Genomic DNA, 19,955 nt, shown 5'->3' with positions numbered 1-19,955 from the left:
AGGGTTTATATTTTGTCCTGTATTTCATTCAATGTATTTAGAGAATGCAGTGGGTTCTTGTATTTGATCATGTATATGTTTTGCTGTTTGTTCTCTGTTATAGGCCCAAAAAGATTGGAGAAGTGGTTTACCTATACATCTCCGTTTTGGATAGCTCTTTGTGTTGTTTGTTTAGTATTTTCCCAGAAGTGGTTAGAGTATGGATTCTTCAATTACATTGAGCTGATTTCTGACGTGCTGTTCCATCTTTTTCCGTTGTGTATTTCTGTATTGTTTTAGTGATTCACCATAGTGAAGGCGTAGGCTCAGGTTTTCTGGGTCTTTACGTTTTTGGTTGGATAGGTTTCTCAATTTCTTTCTTAGGTTTTTGCATTCTTCATCAAACCATTTGTCATTGTTATTCATTTTTTCTCTCTGCCTCTCCCTCTTGCTTCCTCTCCCTCTCTCTGCCCCTCTCTCTTTTTCTCTTTTTGTGATGCTAATCTCTGTAATGTTAAACCAGACACAACTCCCTCTGATGTTTTAACAGGAAGTGTTTAGCAGGGGGAGCGTTCAGGTTCACCTCTCCAGGTCGCTGTGTTCCCTAATTAGAGCTGCGTTCGAGACCCTGCAGAGACTGACTTTGTTGTTGCGCCAGACTGTGGTTCATTGAGTACCTTGTAATGTTAGTGTGGGCATGACTAAGCCTATCACCTCTCTGACAAGACAGAGGGGCTCATCTGTTCCCTATCTCCCCCAACCAGCATGCACACTCTGATTGGAGGGATGTGCCTGGGCATATTAACTATCTGGTCATAACTGTGTTTGTGCAGAGAAGTGATGCAAATGAGGCCTAAATTACTGTTAATTTGCATTTCCTTACTGTGGATGGGCACTGTATCTGTCTTATGTTTTATCAAGTTAGAGCCGGTTTTAATGGCATTCATGTTTCATTTGAATGGAGTAGAATGACTGCAAGTTCTCCTCTGCGTTGTTGACTCTATCATGTTTATAATGCCATAGTCAACTGCTAGATTTGTGCCTGATTGCGATGATACTAAATCTCATGCCTTTGATCCCCTGGCCTGAGAGAGATAGCGTGACACACACACACTAGTGGTGGACAGTGACATTTAAGATTAGGGAGGACAATTATTTTTTTTTACAGCATATTGATATTCCATTCAACCCGCTCATATTCCATTCACCCAGCTCAATGTAACATCGATAGGTTTAGACTACTACATGATACCTGAATGTGCCCTATATACATCATGAGGTTGCTACAACCTAGCCTATAAATGTTCATTTTCATAGCAACCACATACTACATACAGCATCATCACTTTGCTTGTTGTATAATTCCTTCTTGCATCAACGCACTCTCCTCCTCTCACCTTTTCCCTTCAGTACACAACACAACAGCTGTCTGTAACCATACGCAACAACCTTTCCAAGCCAAAAGTTCATACTAGCCTACATCGTTGTCCATAGCCGCGAGAAGCAGGGGTGCTGAGTGTGCTGCAGCACCCCCTGAAAAATCTGAATAAAAAAAATATTAATAAAAAAAGTATATATATTTTTTTAAATATAATTTTTCACAAAAGTAGCTTAATTAGGTAAATAAGTGAAAGGTTAACTAAAATAATACAATGAAATTGTCACGTCCTGACCAGCAGAGGGAGTAATTGTATTAGTTTTGGTCAGGACGTGGCAGAGGTTTTGTGTTGTGTGTAGGTTGGGTGCTGGACTCTCAATTGGAGGCAGGTGTTTCTAGTTGCCTCTGATTGGGAGTCCTATAAACAGTGTGTGTTTTTCTTTGTGTTTGTGGGTAGTTGTTTTTGCAGTGCGTTTTGTTAGCCTGCAAAACTGTTCCTGTCGTGTTGCTGTATTTTCTTGTTTTTCCGTGGTCAACGTCCTTTAATAAATATGTTGTTGAACACGCAACCCGCTGCGCCTTGGTCCATTCCTGACGACAGATGTGACAGAACTACCCACCATACCAGGACCAAGCAGCGGAGGAATTCTGGCGAGGACTGGGGAACACGGCGGGTAAGGGAGCCCGAGAGGCAGCCCCAATAATTTTGGGGGGGAGATTGGAGACCCAGGCCAGCTCCCCGTACCCTTTTTGGACATAAACAGACTGGACAGGTCCCGTGCTTTGGGGTAGGTGCTGTGGTGAGGCCTGGTATTTTCAGGCCGGTATGCGCAGTACCAGCGCCCCGCATGTGGCAGGGGAGAGTGAGCATCGAGCATGAAGGGGTGATGCCAACCCTGCGCTCGAGACCGCCAGTGCGCCTCTACGGTCCAGTATTCCCCGCTACACGCACTAGCTTTGAGGTGCGTGTCTCCAGGCTGGCACGTCCTGTACCAGCCCCACGCATCAGGTATCTAGTGCGTCAGCCCAGCCTCGCCAGTCTGGGGCCGCCAGAGCTGCCCGCCAGTCAGGAGTCGCCAGAGCTGCCCGCCAGTCAGGAGTCGCCAGAGCTGCCCGCCAGTCAGGAGTCGCCAGAGCTGCCCGCCAGTCAGGAGTCGCCAGAGCTGCCCGCCAGTCAGGAGTCGCCAGAGCTGCCCGCCAGTCAGGAGTCGCCAGAGCTGCCCGCCAGTCAGGAGTCGCCAGAGCGGCCCGCCAGTCAGGAGCCGCCAGGTCTGCCCGGATCTGCCAGAGTGGCCCGCCTGCCCGGATCTGCCAGGGTGCCCCGCCTGCCCGGATCTGCCCGAGTGGCCCGATCTGCCAGGGTGCCCCGCCTGTCCGGATCTGCCCGAGTGGCCCGCCTGTCCTCCGGCCCAGCCCGAGTGGCCCGCCTGTCCTCCGGCCCAGCCCGAGTGGCCCGCCTGTCCTCCGGCCCAGCCCGAGTGGCCCGCCTGTCTCCGGATCTGCCAGGGTGGCCCGCCTGTCCCGGATCTGCCCGAGTGGCCCGCCTGTCCTCCGGCCCAGCCCGAGTGGCCCGCCTGTCCTCCGGCCCAGCCCGAGTGGCCCGCCTGTCCTCCGGCCCAGCCCGAGTGGTCCGCCTGTCCTCCGGCCCAGCCCGAGTGGTCCGTCTGCCCGGGTCAGCCAGAGTGGCCCGCCTGTCCTCCGGCCCAGCCAGAGTGGTTCGTCTGCCCGGGTCAGCCAGAGTGGCCCGTCTGCCCGGCGCAGCCATCGGCACCATGTGGCCGAGGCGAGGTCCCGTCCCGCACCTGAGTCACCTCAAGGTGGGTGGGGAGGGGGGGGTGCACAGTGCCGTCGTTGACGGCAGCCACCCTCCCTTCCCTCCTTTTGTTTGGGATTTTTTTTTGTCTTGTCTTTTGGGGGTACTGTCACGTCCTGACCAGCAGAGGGAGTAATTGTATTAGTTTTGGTCAGGATGTGGCAGAGGTTTTGTGTTGTGTGTAGGTTGGGTGCTGGACTCTCAATTGGAGGCAGGTGTTTCTAGTTGCCTCTGATTGGGAGTCCTATAAACAGGTGTGTGTTTTTCTTTGTGTTTGTGGGTAGTTGTTTTTGCACTGCATTTTGTTAGCCTGCAAAACAGTTCCTGTCGTGTTGCTGTATTTTCTTGTTTTTCCGTGGTCAACGTCCTTTAATAAATATGTTGTTGAACACGCAACCCGCTGCGCCTTGGTCCATTCCTGACGACAGATGTGACAGAAATATGCAGTACCACTCAAAGATTTGGACACACCTACTCATTCCAGGGTTTTTCTTTATTTTTACTATTTTCTACATTGTAGAATAATAGTGGTCATCAAAAGTATGAATTAACACATGGATTAATGTAGTAACCAAAAAAGTGTTAAACAAATCAAAACATATTTGAGATTCTTCAAAGTAGCCACCCTTTGCCTTGATGACAGCTTTGCACACTCTTGACATTCTGTCAACCAGCTTCATGAGGTATTCACCTGGAATACATTTCAATTAACCTCTACGGGCTAGGTGGGACGCTTGCTAAATTTACTAAATTACTCACGATAAACGTTTACAAAAAGCATAACAATTATTTTAAGAATTATAGATACAGAACTCCTTTATGCACTCGATATGTCCGATTTTAAAATAGCTTTTCGGTGAAAGCACATTTTGCAATATTCTCAGTAGATAGCCCGGCATCACAGGGCTAGCTATTTAGACACCCAGCAAGTTTAGCACTCACCAAAGTCAGATTTACTATAAGAAAAATGTTATTATCCTTTGCTGTCTTCGTCAGAATGCACTCCCAGGACTTCTACTTCAATAACAAATGTTGGTTTGGTTCAAAATAATCCATTGTTATATCCAAATAGCGGCGTTTTGTTCGTGCGTTCAAGACACTATCCGAAAGGGTAAATAAGGGTGACGAGCATGGCGCAATTCGTGACAAAAAAATGCTAAATATTCCATTACCGTACTTCGAAGCATGTCAACCGCTGTTTAAAATCTATTTTTATGCCATTTTTCTCATAAAAAAAGCGATAATATTCCGACCGGGAATCTGCGTTTAGGTAAACAGACGAAAGAAAATAAAGCATGGGGTCGACTCCGGCACGCGCCTAAGCCCATAGTACTCTGATCGGCCACTTGCCAAAAGCGATAATGTGTTTCAGCCAGAGGCTGCCTCGATATCGTTCAGCTTTTTCCCGGGCTCTGAGAGCCTATGGGAGCCGTAGGAAGTGTCACGTTAGAGCAAAGATCCTCAGTCTTCAATAAAAAGAGCCAAGATGAAACACAACTTGTCAGACAGGCCACTTCCTGCATGGAATCTTCTCAGGTTTTGGCCTGCCATATGAGTTCTGTTATACTCGCAGACACCATTCAAACAGTTTTAGAAACTTTAGGGTGTTTTCTATCCAAAGCGAATAATTATATGCATATTCTAGTTACTGGGCAGGAGTAGTAACCAGATTAAATCGGGTACGTTTTTTATCCGGCCGTGTCAATACTGCCCCCTAGCCCTAACAGGTTAACAGGTATGCCTTGTTAAAAGTTAATTTGTGGAATTTGCGTTTAAGCCAATCCATTTTGTTTTGACATGGTAGGGGTGATATACAGAAGATAGCCCTATTTGGTAAAAGACCAAGTCCATATTATTTAAAAAACAACTCAAATAAGCAAATAGAAACGACAGTCTATCATTACTTTAAGACATGAAGGTCAGTCAATCCGGAAAATGTCAAGAACTTTGAAAGTTTCTTCAAGTGTAGTCGCAAAAACCCTCAAGTGCTATGATGAAACTGGCTCTCATGAGGACCGCCACAGGAAAGGAAGACCCAGAGTTACCTCTGCTGCAGAGGATAAGTTCATTAGAGTTACCAGCCTCAGAAAATGAAACCAAGAGCTCTGATAAGTTGAAGGTTGTCCTCTGGAAGGGGGTGAGAACCATGAGTCTCCTAAGTTCTGTATTGAAGTCAATGCACCCAGAGGAGAATGGAAAATAGCTGTCCTCCGGCTACACCATGGTGTTACCCTAGAGAGTGCTGTTGAGGCTACTGTAGACTTTCATTGCAAAACAGTGTATTTTAATCAGTTATTTGGTGACATGAATATATTTAGTATAGTTTATCTAAAATTGGTAACCTTTTTAATGTGTCATTATTTTTCTTTTATGAAATTCTCTGAGTAGGATAGTTCTCCCCTTCCTCCTCTGATGAACCTCCACTGACTCTCACACACGCACACACACACACATTAACTGCAGGTCCCTCCCCCACCCGGTGACACCAGCAGCATTCTGGGAACCGGTTGTACAATGACAGACTGACAGACAGAGAGTAGAGCATTGCGGGTAAACAACACAAACACATCAACGCAGCAACAACCACCAGATGAGGAAACCTGCGACGTAGGACCAGACCAAACTTAACTAACCCAACTTAATTTGATCTGCTTTTCTGGTCAAACTTGGGCTGTGAGGGATTTGTCATGGAGAGGCAGTGTACTACGTACAGGCATGGGAAAACCCAGCGCTACTGGAGAGGAGCTTACTCAGGTACTGTCCAGATATTATTGTTGAGTGTTGTTTTCTTTTTAAAACCTCAAACACCCACACACACACATTGTCAAATATATCCAGAAATAGATGCTCTATGTTGTAAAGCTGCTGAGGAAGAGTAGTTTTGTGTAGATGGGGTTTTAGATTGTGAGTCTAGAGACAGAATAACGTGTGTACAGTATGCTGTATGTGTAGGCCCCCACAGTACTTAATGGGGGTCCGTAGTGCATCAGCAGAGCACACATTGTACAGTTCTGTGTAGGATTTAAGCCAGTGATCTGTTTATCGTGTTTATCATGTGTAGAATCAGCCGAACCTCTCGCTAGTGATTCTCATGAAACCAGTTTTAACCATGGCAGTGGCAAATTAAGTTAGAAAACCATGTTGCATCTGCAACAATAAACTATAATTCTGAAGACTAAGATGCTTAGTTTATTGCACAGTGTTTTACTTTAAATACATTTTACATTTTTGCCCAGAATCTTTTTTTTTTATCCCCAAATTCTCATTACCAAAATGCATCTGGATTAAATTCTTGAGTCATTTTATACAATTTTACTTAAGAAAAACAACGTTTTTTGAATACAACTCACAAATATGTTTCTGTTGTTTGTGCATAAAGCATAACAAATGCTATACTAGTTGAAGTTTACATTAAACTATAATATTTATTACATTAAAGCACAGTGACTGTGGACATGTTTCTCATTACCGCATCATTTTAGGTCCGTTTCGGTAATGAGAACTTTAATTTTAATATGATAATAAGCATCAGTTATTTAATTAGTGTATCATTTTTTTTTTTATTTACTTAAAACCACAATCTGGAGTTTGTGTTTCAGCAGAGAGCAAACCCGCTACTTAAAGGTGGTGTGTACATTTTGACATGTGTACCTGTTTTAGCACTTACCTATACTGTTGTTTGATATCCCAAGACAGTTTTTGGTCCATATCGCACGTTTTTAGATACTTTATATGAATCATGTTATACCATTTGCCCATAGGATCCCATTCAATTTAGAAATACATCTGGAATACCTTGGAACAACACACATCCACATCCTAATACAGGATATAAAGGTCCCCCTTGGTGAAAAAATAAATACAATTAAGTCTGTTTTTTTAATGTTTAAGTCCACTTTTGACTTTTGAAAATACATGCACGTAATTGCAGTACTTCTACTAACATAAGGGGTATTTTAGTAAATTACATTAAGATCAGTGATTTGAGTATTATGCAAGTCATTTGGGATTAACAAATGACACAATTTGATGAAGTATTGGGTTACTGAATCTCTAACAGAGCTCAGTACCATTTTTCAATGGCAAACTATGCAATACTCATTACCAAAACATGCATTGTCATCTCTGAAAACTGCTTGTCATTACCACAATGTACCAATATTTAGGAAATATTAGGAAAAACGTAATGTCTACTTTGTAATTTTGTCTTAATCTGATAGTGTGCCATTTGTTCTTTCCAAATATTTGTACATAAAAATAACATGTACACACAATAATTATGACAAATAACAAAATTCAGAAAAGGTTGTGTGAGATAAATTACAAAATGCATTTTAATAATTTAATTGTAAACATACTTGTTTTCAGTGTTATGTTTACTTCAGGCCTTTTCATTAGGTGAGCAATGTTAAAAAAAATATTAGAAATTGATTTGTTTATTACTTTTTTGGACTGTTACGGTAATGATCATTTTTGCTTTGCTTGTTGTGTAAATTGTGGTAAATTGCATAAAATCTTATCAATAAACATAACAATAATTATGAAATAGATAAATACAGATCCTAATCTTAGTGATCCAAGAGGAATTATTGTGGAAAATGTGTTTCTTTTTTGGCAAAAATGTTTGGTCAAGTGCCACTTTTGTGAGAATCGCTGTGGTGTTATCGCACTGCCTGAGGAAAGAGGAAAGGAGGAGAGGAAAGGAGGAGAGAGGAGAGGATGGAGAAATGTTCAGAGGTTGTCAATTATGCTTGTCAATGACGCAGCAGCTCTGCTCTGCTTTTTGCTGACTGCATGTATTTACTGTTACTAGGCTGTTTTTAAATGTTAACACTGCAGGGACATGATGAGTGTGTGGCACTAGAACTGAATGGAGTGTGTGTGGACACACACACACACACACACACACACACAACCAGACAGACACACACTCAGGGTGGTGGAAGGTCCTCTATATCAACATTTGCCGTATGTGCCGAATACAAGCCCTTAACCAACAATGCAGTTTTAAGAAAATATAGTTAAGAAAATATTGACTAAATAAACTTTTAATAAAAGTTTAAAAAAAACAATTACGAGGCTTTATACAGGGGGTACCGGTACTGAGTCAACGTGTCGTGGTACAGGTTAATCGAGGTAATTTGTACATGTAGGTCGGGGTAAAGTGACTATGCAAAGATAATAAACAGAGTAGCAGCAGTGTAAAAACAAAGGTGGGGGACCTCTATATCAGACTGTCAGAGGAAGGCCCGTAAAAAGACTCCAGCCACCCAAGCCATAGAATGTTCACCCTGCTACCGTCCAGGAAACGGTACCGGACCAACAGGCTCCGACACAGCTTCTACCCCCAAGTCATAAGACTGCTAAGTTCTTAATTAAATTGCTCTCATCATATGCTGCACTCTGTTCTTCATTTTACTCTTATTATTATCTATCCTGATGCCTAGTCACTTTACCCTGCCTTCATGTACATATCTACCTCAAATACCTTATTATTATCTATCCTGATGTCTAGTCACTTTACCCTGCCTTCATGTACATATCTACCTCAAATACCTTATTATTATCTATCCTGATGCCTAGTCACTTTACCCTGCCTTCATGTACATATCTACCTCAAATACCTTATTATTATCTATCCTGATGTCTAGTCACTTTACCCTGCCTTCATGTACATATCTACCTCAAATACCTTATTATTATCTATCCTGATGCCTAGTCACTTTACCCTGCCTTCATGTACATATCTACCTCAAATACCTTATTATTATCTATCCTGATGCCTAGTCACTTTACCCTGCCTTCATGTACATATCTACCTCAAATACCTTATTATTATCTATCCTGATGCCTAGTCACTTTACCCTGCCTTCATGTACATATCTACCTCAAATACCTTATTATTATCTATCCTGATGCCTAGTCACTTTACCCTGCCTTCATGTACATATCTACCTCAAATACCTTATTATTATCTATCCTGATGTCTAGTCACTTTACCCTGCCTTCATGTACATATCTACCTCAAATACCTTATTATTATCTATCCTGATGTCTAGTCACTTTACCCTGCCTTCATGTACATATCTACCTCAAATACCTTATTATTATCTATCCTGATGCCTAGTCACCTTACCCTGCCTTCATGTACATATCTACCTCAAATACCTTATTATTATCTATCCTGATGTCTAGTCACTTTACCCTGCCTTCATGTACATATCTACCTCAAATACCTTATTATTATCTATCCTGATGCCTAGTCACTTTACCCTGCCTTCATGTACATATCTACCTCAAATACCTTATTATTATCTATCCTGATGTCTAGTCACTTTACCCTGCCTTCATGTACATATCTACCTCAAATACCTTATTATTATCTATCCTGATGCCTAGTCACCTTACCCTGCCTTCATGTACATATCTACCTCAAATACCTTATTATTATCTATCCTGATGCCTAGTCACTTTACCCTGCCTTCATGTACATATCTACCTCAAATACCTTATTATTATCTATCCTGATGCCTAGTCACTTTACCCTGCCTTCATGTACATATCTACCTCAAATACCTTATTATTATCTATCCTGATGCCTAGTCACTTTACCCTGCCTTCATGTACATATCTACCTCAAATACCTTATTATTATCTATCCTAAAGCCTAGTCACTTTATCCTGCCTTCATGTACATATCTACCTCAAATACCTTATTATTATCTATCCTGATGCCTAGTCACTTTACCCTGCCTTCATGTACATATCTACCTCAAATACCTTATTATTATCTATCCTGATGCCTAGTCACTTTACCCTGCCTTCATGTACATATCTACCTCAAATACCTTATTATTATCTATCCTGATGCCTAGTCACCTTACCCTGCCTTCATGTACATATCTACCTCAAATACCTTATTATTATCTATCCTGATGCCTAGTCACTTTACCCTGCCTTCATGTACATATCTACCTCAAATACCTTATTATTATCTATCCTGATGCCTAGTCACTTTACCCTGCCTTCATGTACATATCTACCTCAAATACCTTATTATTATCTATCCTGATGCCTAGTCACTTTACCCTGCCTTAATGTACATATCTACCTCAAATACCTTATTATTATCTATCCTGATGCCTAGTCACTTTACCCTGCCTTCATGTACATATCTACCTCAAATACCTTATTATTAACTATCCTGATGCCTAGTCACTTTACCCTGCCTTCATGTACATATCTACCTCAAATACCTTATTATTATCTATCCTGATGCCTAGTCACTTTACCCTGCCTTCATGTACATATCTACCTCAAATACCTTATTATTATCTATCCTGGTGCCTGGTCACTTTACCCTGCCTTCATGTACATATCTACCTCAAATACCTTATTATTATCTATCCTGATGCCTAGTCACTTTACCCTGCCTTCATGTACATATCTACCTCAAATACCTTATTATTAACTATCCTGATGCCTAGTCACTTTACCCTGCCTTCATGTACATATCTACCTCAAATACCTTATTATTATCTATCCTGATGCCTAGTCACTTTACCCTGCCTTCATGTACATATCTACCTCAAATACCTTATTATTAACTATCCTGATGCCTAGTCACTTTACCCTGCCTTCATGTACATATCTACCTCAAATACCTTATTATTAACTATCCTGATGCCTAGTCACTTTACCCTGCCTTCATGTACATATCTACCTCAAATACCTTATTATTATCTATCCTGATGTCTAGTCACTTTACCCTGCCTTCATGTACATATCTACCTCAAATACCTTATTATTATCTATCCTGATGCCTAGTCACTTTACCCTGCCTTCATGTACATATCTACCTCAAATACCTTATTATTATCTATCCTGATGCCTAGTCACCTTACCCTGCCTTCATGTACATATCTACCTCAAATACCTTATTATTATCTATCCTGATGCCTAGTCACTTTACCCTGCCTTCATGTACATATCTACCTCAAATACCTTATTATTATCTATCCTGATGTCTAGTCACTTTACCCTGCCTTCATGTACATATCTACCTCAAATACCTTATTATTATCTATCCTGATGCCTAGTCACTTTACCCTGCCTTAATGTACATATCTACCTCAAATACCTTATTATTATCTATCCTGATGTCTAGTCACTTTACCCTGCCTTCATGTACATATCTACCTCAAATACCTTATTATTATCTATCCTGATGCCTAGTCACTTTACCCTGCCTTAATGTACATATCTACCTCAAATACCTTGTACCTCTGCACATTGATCTGGTACTGGTACTCCCTGTATTTAGCTCCACATTGATCTGGTACTGGTACTCCCTGTATATAGCGCCACATTGATCTGGTACTGGTACTCCCTGTATATAGCTCCACATTGATCTGGTACTCCCTGTATATAGCGCCACATTGATCTGGTACTGGTACTCCCTGTATATAGCTCCACATTGATCTGGTACTGGTACTCCCTGTATTTAGCTCCACATTGATCTGGTACTGGTACTCCCTGTATATAGCTCCACATTGATCTGGTACTGGTACTCCCTGTATATAGCTCCACATTGATCTGGTACTGGTACTCCCTGTATATAGCGCCACATTGATCTGGTACTGGTACTCCCTGTATATAGCTCCACATTGATCTGGTACTGGTACTCCCTGTATTTAGCTCCACATTGATCTGGTACTGGTACTCCCTGTATATAGCTCCACATTGATCTGGTACTGGTACTCCCTGTATATAGCTCCACATTGATCTGGTACTGGTACTCCCTGTATATAGCTCCACATTGATCTGGTACTGGTACTCCCTGTATATAGCGCCACATTGATCTGGTACTGGTACTCCCTGTATATAGCTCCACATTGATCTGGTACTGGTACTCCCTGTATATAGCTCCACATTGATCTGGTACTGGTACTCCCTGTATATAGCTCCACATTGATCTGGTACTGGTACTCCCTGTATATAGCTCCACATTGATCTGGTACTGGTACTCCCTGTATATAGCTCCACATTGATCTGGTACTGGTACTCCCTGTATATAGCTCCACATTGATCTGGTACCCCTGTAAATAAGCGCCACATTGATCTGGTCTGGTACTCCCTTTATATAGCTCCACATTGATCTGGTACCTCCCTGTATATAGCTCCACATTGATCTGGTACTGGTACTCTCTGTATATAGCTCCACATTGATCTGGTACTGGTACTCTGTATATAGCTCCACATTGATCTGGTACTGGTACTCTCTGTATTTAGCTCCACATTGATCTGGTACTGGTACTCCCTGTATATAGCTCCACATTGATCTGGTACTCTCTGTATATAGCTCCACATTGATCTGGTACTGGTACTCCCTGTATATAGCTCCACATTGATCTGGTACTGGTACTCCCTGTATATAGCTCCACATTGATCTGGTACTGGTACTCCCTGTATATAGCTCCACATTGATCTGGTACTTGTGCTCTCTGTATTTAGCTCCACATTGATCTGGTACTGGTGCTCTCTGTATATAGCTCCACATTGATCTGGTACTGGTACTCTGTATATAGCGCCACATTGATCTGGTACTGGTACTCCCTGTATATAGCTCCACATTGATCTGGTACTGGTACTCTCTGTATATAGCTCCACATTGATCTGGTACTGGTACTCTCTGTATATAGCTCCACATTGATCTGGTACTGGTACTCTCTGTATATAGCTCCACATTGATCTGGTACTGGTACTCTCTGTATATAGCTCCACATTGATCTGGTACTGGTACTCCCTGTATATAGCTCCACATTGATCTGGTACTCTCTGTATATAGCTCCACATTGATCTGGTACTGGTACTCCCTGTATATAGCTCCACATTGATCTGGTACTGGTACTCTCTGTATATAGCTCCACATTGATCTGGTACCGGTACTCTCTGTATATAGCTCCACATTGATCTGGTACTGGTACTCCCTGTATATACCTCCACATTGATCTGGTACTCTCTGTATATAGCTCCACATTGATCTGGTACTCTCTGTATATAGCTCCACATTGATCTGGTACTGGTACTCCCTGTATATAGCTCCATTCTTGTGTATTTGATTTCTCTTGTGTTACTATTTATATTTTTATTATAATTATTTAACTCTGCATTGTTGGGAAGGCTCATAAGCAAGCATTTCATGGTAAGGTCTACACCCGTTATATTCAGCGCATGTGACAAATAACATTTGATTCGATTTGACACACTGCAGTAGATGGGATAACACCACAGCTCTCAGGTGGTTGGCAGGTCATTTGCCTTGAAGGACATGATTGTGTGGGTATTTCTCCATACAAAACAAAACATAGCCCTGATTCAAACATCCACACTTTGCTAGGCACAGTAACGGTGTCAGACACCTTCATCAGAGCTTTGTATAGTCTCTCGTTTTTTCTTTCATAACATCTCACATCACTCCTAATCTACAATGAATATCATTGTCATCTCTGTGTCACCTCAGACGTCTGACTGAATGGCTGTCATTGACAGTGTTCGTCCCCGTGCCCCATAACTGACCTATGGCGCCCATCACTCCTCAGGCCTGTCCAATCACTGGGCTGCGCTGGACTGAGTGCGCCCGATCACAGCTCTGTTGTCCTGTGTTAGAAAGTGATGATGAACAGGGTGCGCGATCAGGAACAAGGAACTGAAAAAACAAAGTGCAGTGACAGGAAGAGGAAGGTTGGGGTTGGAGCATCATGGGGCATTTTGGGTTGACTTTATGCTTGTATGTATGTATGTACATTTGAAGTTGGAAGTTTACATACACCTTAGCCAAATGCATTTAAACCCTGACATTTAATGCTCGTAAGAATTCCCTGTCTTAGGTCAGTTAGGAACACCACTTTATTTTAAGAATGTGAAATGTCAGAATAATAGTAGAGAGAATTATTTATTTCAGCTTTTATTTCTTTCATCACATTCCCAGTGCATCAGAAGTTTGCATACACTCAATAAGAATTTGGTAGCATTATCTTTAAATTGTTTAACTTGGGTCAAACGTTTCGGGTAGCCTTCCACAAGCTTCCCCACAATAAGTTGGGTGAATTTTGGCCCATTCTTCCTGATAGAGCTGGTGTAACTGAGTCAGGTTTGTAGGCCTCCTTGTTCACACACGCTTTTTCAGTTCTGCCCACAAATTTTCTATAGGATTGAGGTCAGGCTTTGTGATGGCCTCTCCAATACCTTGACTTTGTTGTCCTTAAGCCATTTTGCCACAACTTTGGAAGTATGCTTAGGGTCATTGTCCATTTGGAAGACCCATTTGCAACCAAGCTTTAACTTCCTGACTGATGTCTTGAGATGTTGCTTCAATATATCCACATCATTTTCCTCATGATGCCATCTATTTTGTGAAGTGCACCAGTCCCTTCTGCAGCAAAGCATCCCCACAACATGATGCTGCCACCCCTGTGCTTCATGGTTGGGATGGTGTTCTTCGGCTTGCAAGCATTTTTCCTCCAAACAGAACGATGATCATTATGGCCAAACAGTTCTATTTGTGTTTCATCAGACCAGAGGACATTTCTCCAAAAACGTACGACCTTTGTTCCCATGTGCAGTTGCAAACCGTAGTCTGGCTTTTTTATGGAGGTTTTGGGGCAGTGGCTTCTTCCTTGCTGAGCGGCCTTTCAGGTTATGTCAATATAGGACTAGTTTCCCTTTGGATATAGATACTTGTGTACCTGTTTCCTCCAGCATCTTCACAAGGTCCATTGCTGTTGTTCTGGGATTGATTTGCACTTTTCGCACCAAAGTACGTTCATTTCTAGGAGACAGAACGCTTCTCCTTCCTGAGCGGTATGACGGCTCTGTTGTCCCATGGTGTTTATACTTGCGTATTATTGTTTGTACAGATGAACGTGGTACCTTCAGGCGTTTGGAAATTGCTCCCAGGGATGAACCAGACTTGTGGTGGTCTACAATTTCTTTTCTGAGGTCTTGGCAGATTTATTTTGATTTTCCCATGATGTCAAGCAAAGAGGCACTGAGTTTGAAGGTAGGCCTTGAAATACATTGTAACGGCTGTCTGTGGTAAAGTAGACCAAGGTGCAGCGGAGTTAGTGTTCATCTTTGAATTTTAATAAACGTAAGAACACTATACACACAAAACAATAAAACCGACAGCCAAACAGTCCTGTCAGGTGCAAAACACTAAACAGAAACAATCCCCCACAAAACCCAAAGGAAAAACAGGCTCCTTATGTGTGACTCCCAATCAGCAACAACGAACTACAGCTGTGCCTGATTGGGAGCCACACACGGCCCAAAACAAAGAAATACAAAAACATAGAAAAATGAACATAGAACGCCCACCCAATGTAACACCCTGGCATAACCAAAATAAAGAACAAAAACCCCTCTCTATGGCCAGGGCGTTACATACATCCACAGGTACACCTCCAATTGACTCAAATGATGTCAATTAGCCTATCAGAAGCTTCTAAAGCCATGACATCATTTTCTGGAATTTTCCAAGCTGTTTAAATGCACAGTCAACTTAGTGTATGTAAACTTCTGACTCACTGGAGTTGTGATACAGTGAATTATAAGTGAAATAATCTGTCTGTAAACAATTGTTGGAAAAATTACTTGTGTCATGCACAAAGTAGATGTCCTAACAGACTTGCCAAAACTATAGTTTGTCAACAAGAAATTTGTGGAGTGGTTGAAAAACAAGTTTTAATGACTCCAACCTAAGTGTATGTAAACTTCCAACTTCAACTGTATGTATGTACTGCTACTGTACTGCGCACTGCCTTGGATAGGGAACACGCTTTCTGCAATCTATACTAAAATGTGTGTGTGTGTGTGTGTGTGTGTGTGTGTGTGAACAGCTGGAAAGCCTGGCATGAGGAGTCCAGATGGTGGGTGTAGAAAGCCCTCTTTAATCCCTGCAGCCGGATATCATACCCTCACACCACACACACACACCCACCCCCCTCCATGGCCCCACACTAAGCATTTTGTCTATTCCCCTAAATACTCAATACTCACTTTCTATGGCAGTTTCCTCTGTACTGTAACATCGAGAATGTCCGGTTGATGTTAGTATTGGACTTCAGCATCCTGACTGTTACTGTCGTAACGGCAAACGTTGGACTGTGGGTGCTGTTTCTGGTTGAAATTTAAGAAAGATCGGAACATTTTGCATGTGTGTGCACTTACTCTTGCATGTGTTTGTGTGTGTGTATACAGTGCCTACAGAAAGTATTCAGACCCCTTGACTTTTTCCACATTTTGTTACGTTACTCCTTATTCTAAAATTGATTAAATATTTTTTCCCCCTCATCAATCAACAAACAGTACCCCATGATATACATTTTTGCTAATTTATTAAAAATAAAAACTGAAATATCACATTTACATAAGTATTCAGACCCTTTACTAAGTACTTTGTTGAAGCACCTTTGGCAGCGATTACAGCATCAAGCCTTCTTGGGTATGACGGTACAAGCTTGGCACACCTGTATTTGGGGAGTTTCTCGCATTCTTCTCTGCATATCCTCTCAAGCTCTGTCAGGTTAGATGGGGAGCGTCACTGCAAATCTATTTTCAGGTCTCTCCAGAGATGATAGACTGGGTTCAAGTCCAGGCTCTGGCTGGGCCACTCAAGGAACTTCAGAGACTTGTCCCGAAGCCACTCCTGTGTTGTCTTGACTGTGTGCTTAGGGGTCGTTGTCCTGTTGGAAGGTGAACCTTCACCCCAGTCTGAAGTCTTGAGCGGGCTTTCATCAAGGAGCTCGTTGTAATTTGCTCCGTTCATCTTTCCCTCGATCCTGACTAGTCTCCCAGTCCCTGCCGCTGAAAAACATCCCCACAGCATGATGATGCTACCACCATGTTTCACCGTAGGGATGGTGCCAGTTTTCCTCCAGATGTGACGCTTGGCATTCAGACCAAAGAGTTCAATCTTGGTTTCATCAGACCAGAGAATTTTGTTTCTCATGGTCTGAGAGTTTTGACAAACTCCAAGCGGGATTTCATGTGCCTTTTACTGAGGAGTGGCTTCCGTCTGGCAATTCTACCATAAAGGCTTGATTGGTGGAGTGCTGCAGAGATGGTTATCCTTCTGGAAGTTTCTCACATCTCCACAGAGTAACTATGGAGCTCTGTCAGAGTGACTATCGGGTTCTTGGTCACCTCCCTGACCAAGACCCTTCTCCCCCGATTCCTCAGTTTGGCCGGGCGGCCAGCTCTAGGAAGAGTTGTGGTGGTTCCAAACTTCTTCCATTTAAGAATGATAGAGGCCACTGTGTAATTGGGGACATTCAATGGTGCAGAAATGTTTTGGTACCCTTCCCCAGATATGTGCCTCGACATAATCCTATCTTTTGCTCTGACATGCACTGTCAACTGTGGGACCTTATATGGACAGGTGTGTGCCTTTCTAAATCATCTCCAATCAATTGAATTTAGCACAGGTAGACTCCAATCAAGTTGTAGAAACATCTCAAGGATGATCAATGGAGACAGGATGCACCTGAGCTTAATTTTGAGTCTCATTGCAAAGGGTCTGAATACTTATGTAAATAAGCTATTTCAGTTTTTAATAAAAACCTGTTATTGGGTTTTAGGGTTTAGATTGATGTGGATTTTAATTTATTTAATCCATTTTAGAATAAGGCTGTAACGTAACAAAATGTGGAAAAAGTCAAAGGGTCTGAATACTTTCCGAATGCACTGTATGTGTGTGGGCCTATCACAGTATTAATAGCATGGCTGTTTTCTCTTTAATGTTTTATGTGCATATGAAATGGCTCTGGTGAGTGTTTTAGCTCTCCCTAGTGAGGATGCCCTACATATCACATTCTAACTAATTAGAATTAAATCTCTGAGGGATGGAATATTATTTTATTTCCAAACAAATAAAAGAATAACTCTCTCCCCTCATGTGAACCAGAGGATCAGAATTGCTCCAAATATGCATATAGCTGCTGTCCAGAATCCTGCAAAAGCTACACAAGAGAATCCAGAATTCGAATCTCTCTCTCTCTCTGTGTCTGTCTCTCTGTCTCTCTCTCTCTCTCTCTCTCTCTCTGTCTCCTATTCAATAAATCATTGAGCTCTATAAACTACTTCAGGCTGGTTCCTCTTGCCCCTGTTCTTTCCATGTTGGGTGAATGTTTGGGTCTTGGTGTGTCCTACAATACGTTACAGTAAACTTGATATATTCGCATTTGGTAACATTTGGACTTGTCATTGCAGAAAAGAAAGGAAAGCCCAGCTGTTTCCATTCCAAGAACACTGATGAGGAGGCCTGTGTCGGGGTGAAGATCGAACACGCTAAAGGTCAACTTGATCCCTTTCTCACTCTCAATATCACAATCTCCTCTTTTAATCTTGCTATCTCTCATCTCCCCTCTCTCCTACTATTAGTTTCTGGTCATTAGCTACTGTAGTCTACTGTACTAAAAGAGGAGTATTTAACCTTTGTGAAATGACAGGCCCTACGGTGCTGTGTAGATGTCAGCATGGTGTACTGCTCATTGTACTGTGGTTTCCTTTTCTAAAAGCTCTCTCCTTCCTTCCCCCAGCCCGAGGTGATAAAACTGTCAATGCTTCTCAGTTAAACCAAGTGTAGTCATGAGGTGTTAAGCCAATGCTGCGTGTGAGCTACGGTATGTGGGACAGAGTGTATGTCTGTTTGGGGACAGAGGTGTCACCACATACATTCATACTGTGCTACATAGTCTTTTTTTGTTTAGGGCAGAGAGAAAAAGAAAGTAATAGAATGAAAGGGTAAATATGAGGAATGTGGTCCCATCCAGATTAGATGGGCGGTGCAGAGGGCAAGGGAATGCATGCTGGAGTGTAGAAACACTCCCCTTGGCAGCACACAGGTTCACAGAAAGTGTGGGTGTGGGTGTGTGTGGGTGTGGCTTAAAGCAGTAATGATGTATGAGTCTCTCCCTTCTGTGCCACACTTCTCATCTACCAGTCTTCTTACCCCCTTTCTCTCTCTATGTTCGTCTGTCCTTTCCTTCTATTCATTGTATTTCTATTTCTTCCTCTGTGTTTATCTGCCACCCCCCCTTGAATGCATCTGTCCTGTCATATGCCACCCCTCCTTCACTCCCTTTCTCCTTCCCTCCCTCCCTCTATCCCTCTTCTCCAGTTTTCCCCATTGATCAGCCTCAGAGGGGGTAGCCTATAATCTAAAATTGGACTGTGAACTAGTGGGTGAGGGGAGTGTTCATCTGATGAAGGTCTGGGTGGTTCAACAGGCCTTACTGTAAATCCTCCTGTCTGTCTGTCTCTCTGTCTGTCTGTTGTAGTTGGTCATCTGGTCTCTATGTCTCTGGGAGTTCAGTCTGGAACTGCTACTCGAACATTGGGTTTAACTCTCCTTTTCACTACAAGGTGATTCCACGCCAGCATAGTCTGAAAATATTTTGGGTATCTCAGATTGTTCTGGCAATTCTCACATAGTTATTACTTCATTTGGAGGAAGGATGTTTCAAATGCTTTTTACATTTGTATAACAAATACTTTTTGAGAAAATCATGATGAAAGTGGCAATTTTAGGCCCTTTTTAGACCTGTACATGCCTCCTATAAGACCCTATGATCTGTGAACCGTACATTATACAGACCACATCTTGCTGTCATTATACTCCTCATAGTGTGCTCTCAAATATGGATTATGTCAACATTCTGAAATACACATTTTCACATACGTTTATTCAACAGTAAAAAATATTAATATCTCAAAACTACCCTT

The 19,955-nt window shown here is 42.2% G+C and overlaps 1 protein-coding gene across 6 annotated transcripts in view; it reads left to right on the top strand.

The window, feature by feature from the left end:
* The window catches only part of fgd4a (FYVE, RhoGEF and PH domain containing 4a), a 108,640-nt gene that overhangs the window by 47,823 nt on the left and 40,862 nt on the right, over positions 1 to 19,955 (top strand). For 5 of the 6 annotated variants that reach the window (XM_014147948.2, XM_014147947.2, XM_014147951.2 and 2 more), the window contains exon 2: positions 18,441 to 18,524. In XM_014147948.2, the coding sequence (XP_014003423.2) occupies positions 18,441 to 18,524 (84 nt within the window). Of the gene's footprint in view, positions 1 to 5,661; positions 5,925 to 18,440; positions 18,525 to 19,955 lie in introns of those variants that run through there. The other variant, XM_014147949.2, reaches the window with a different exon arrangement.

Source organism: Salmo salar, chromosome ssa16 (assembly GCF_905237065.1).
Source record: "Salmo salar chromosome ssa16, Ssal_v3.1, whole genome shotgun sequence".
NCBI classification, from domain to species: Eukaryota; Metazoa; Chordata; class Actinopteri; order Salmoniformes; family Salmonidae; genus Salmo; species Salmo salar.
Note: the sequence above shows the minus strand (reverse complement) of the source record. Positions and strands in the feature narration are given on the sequence as shown.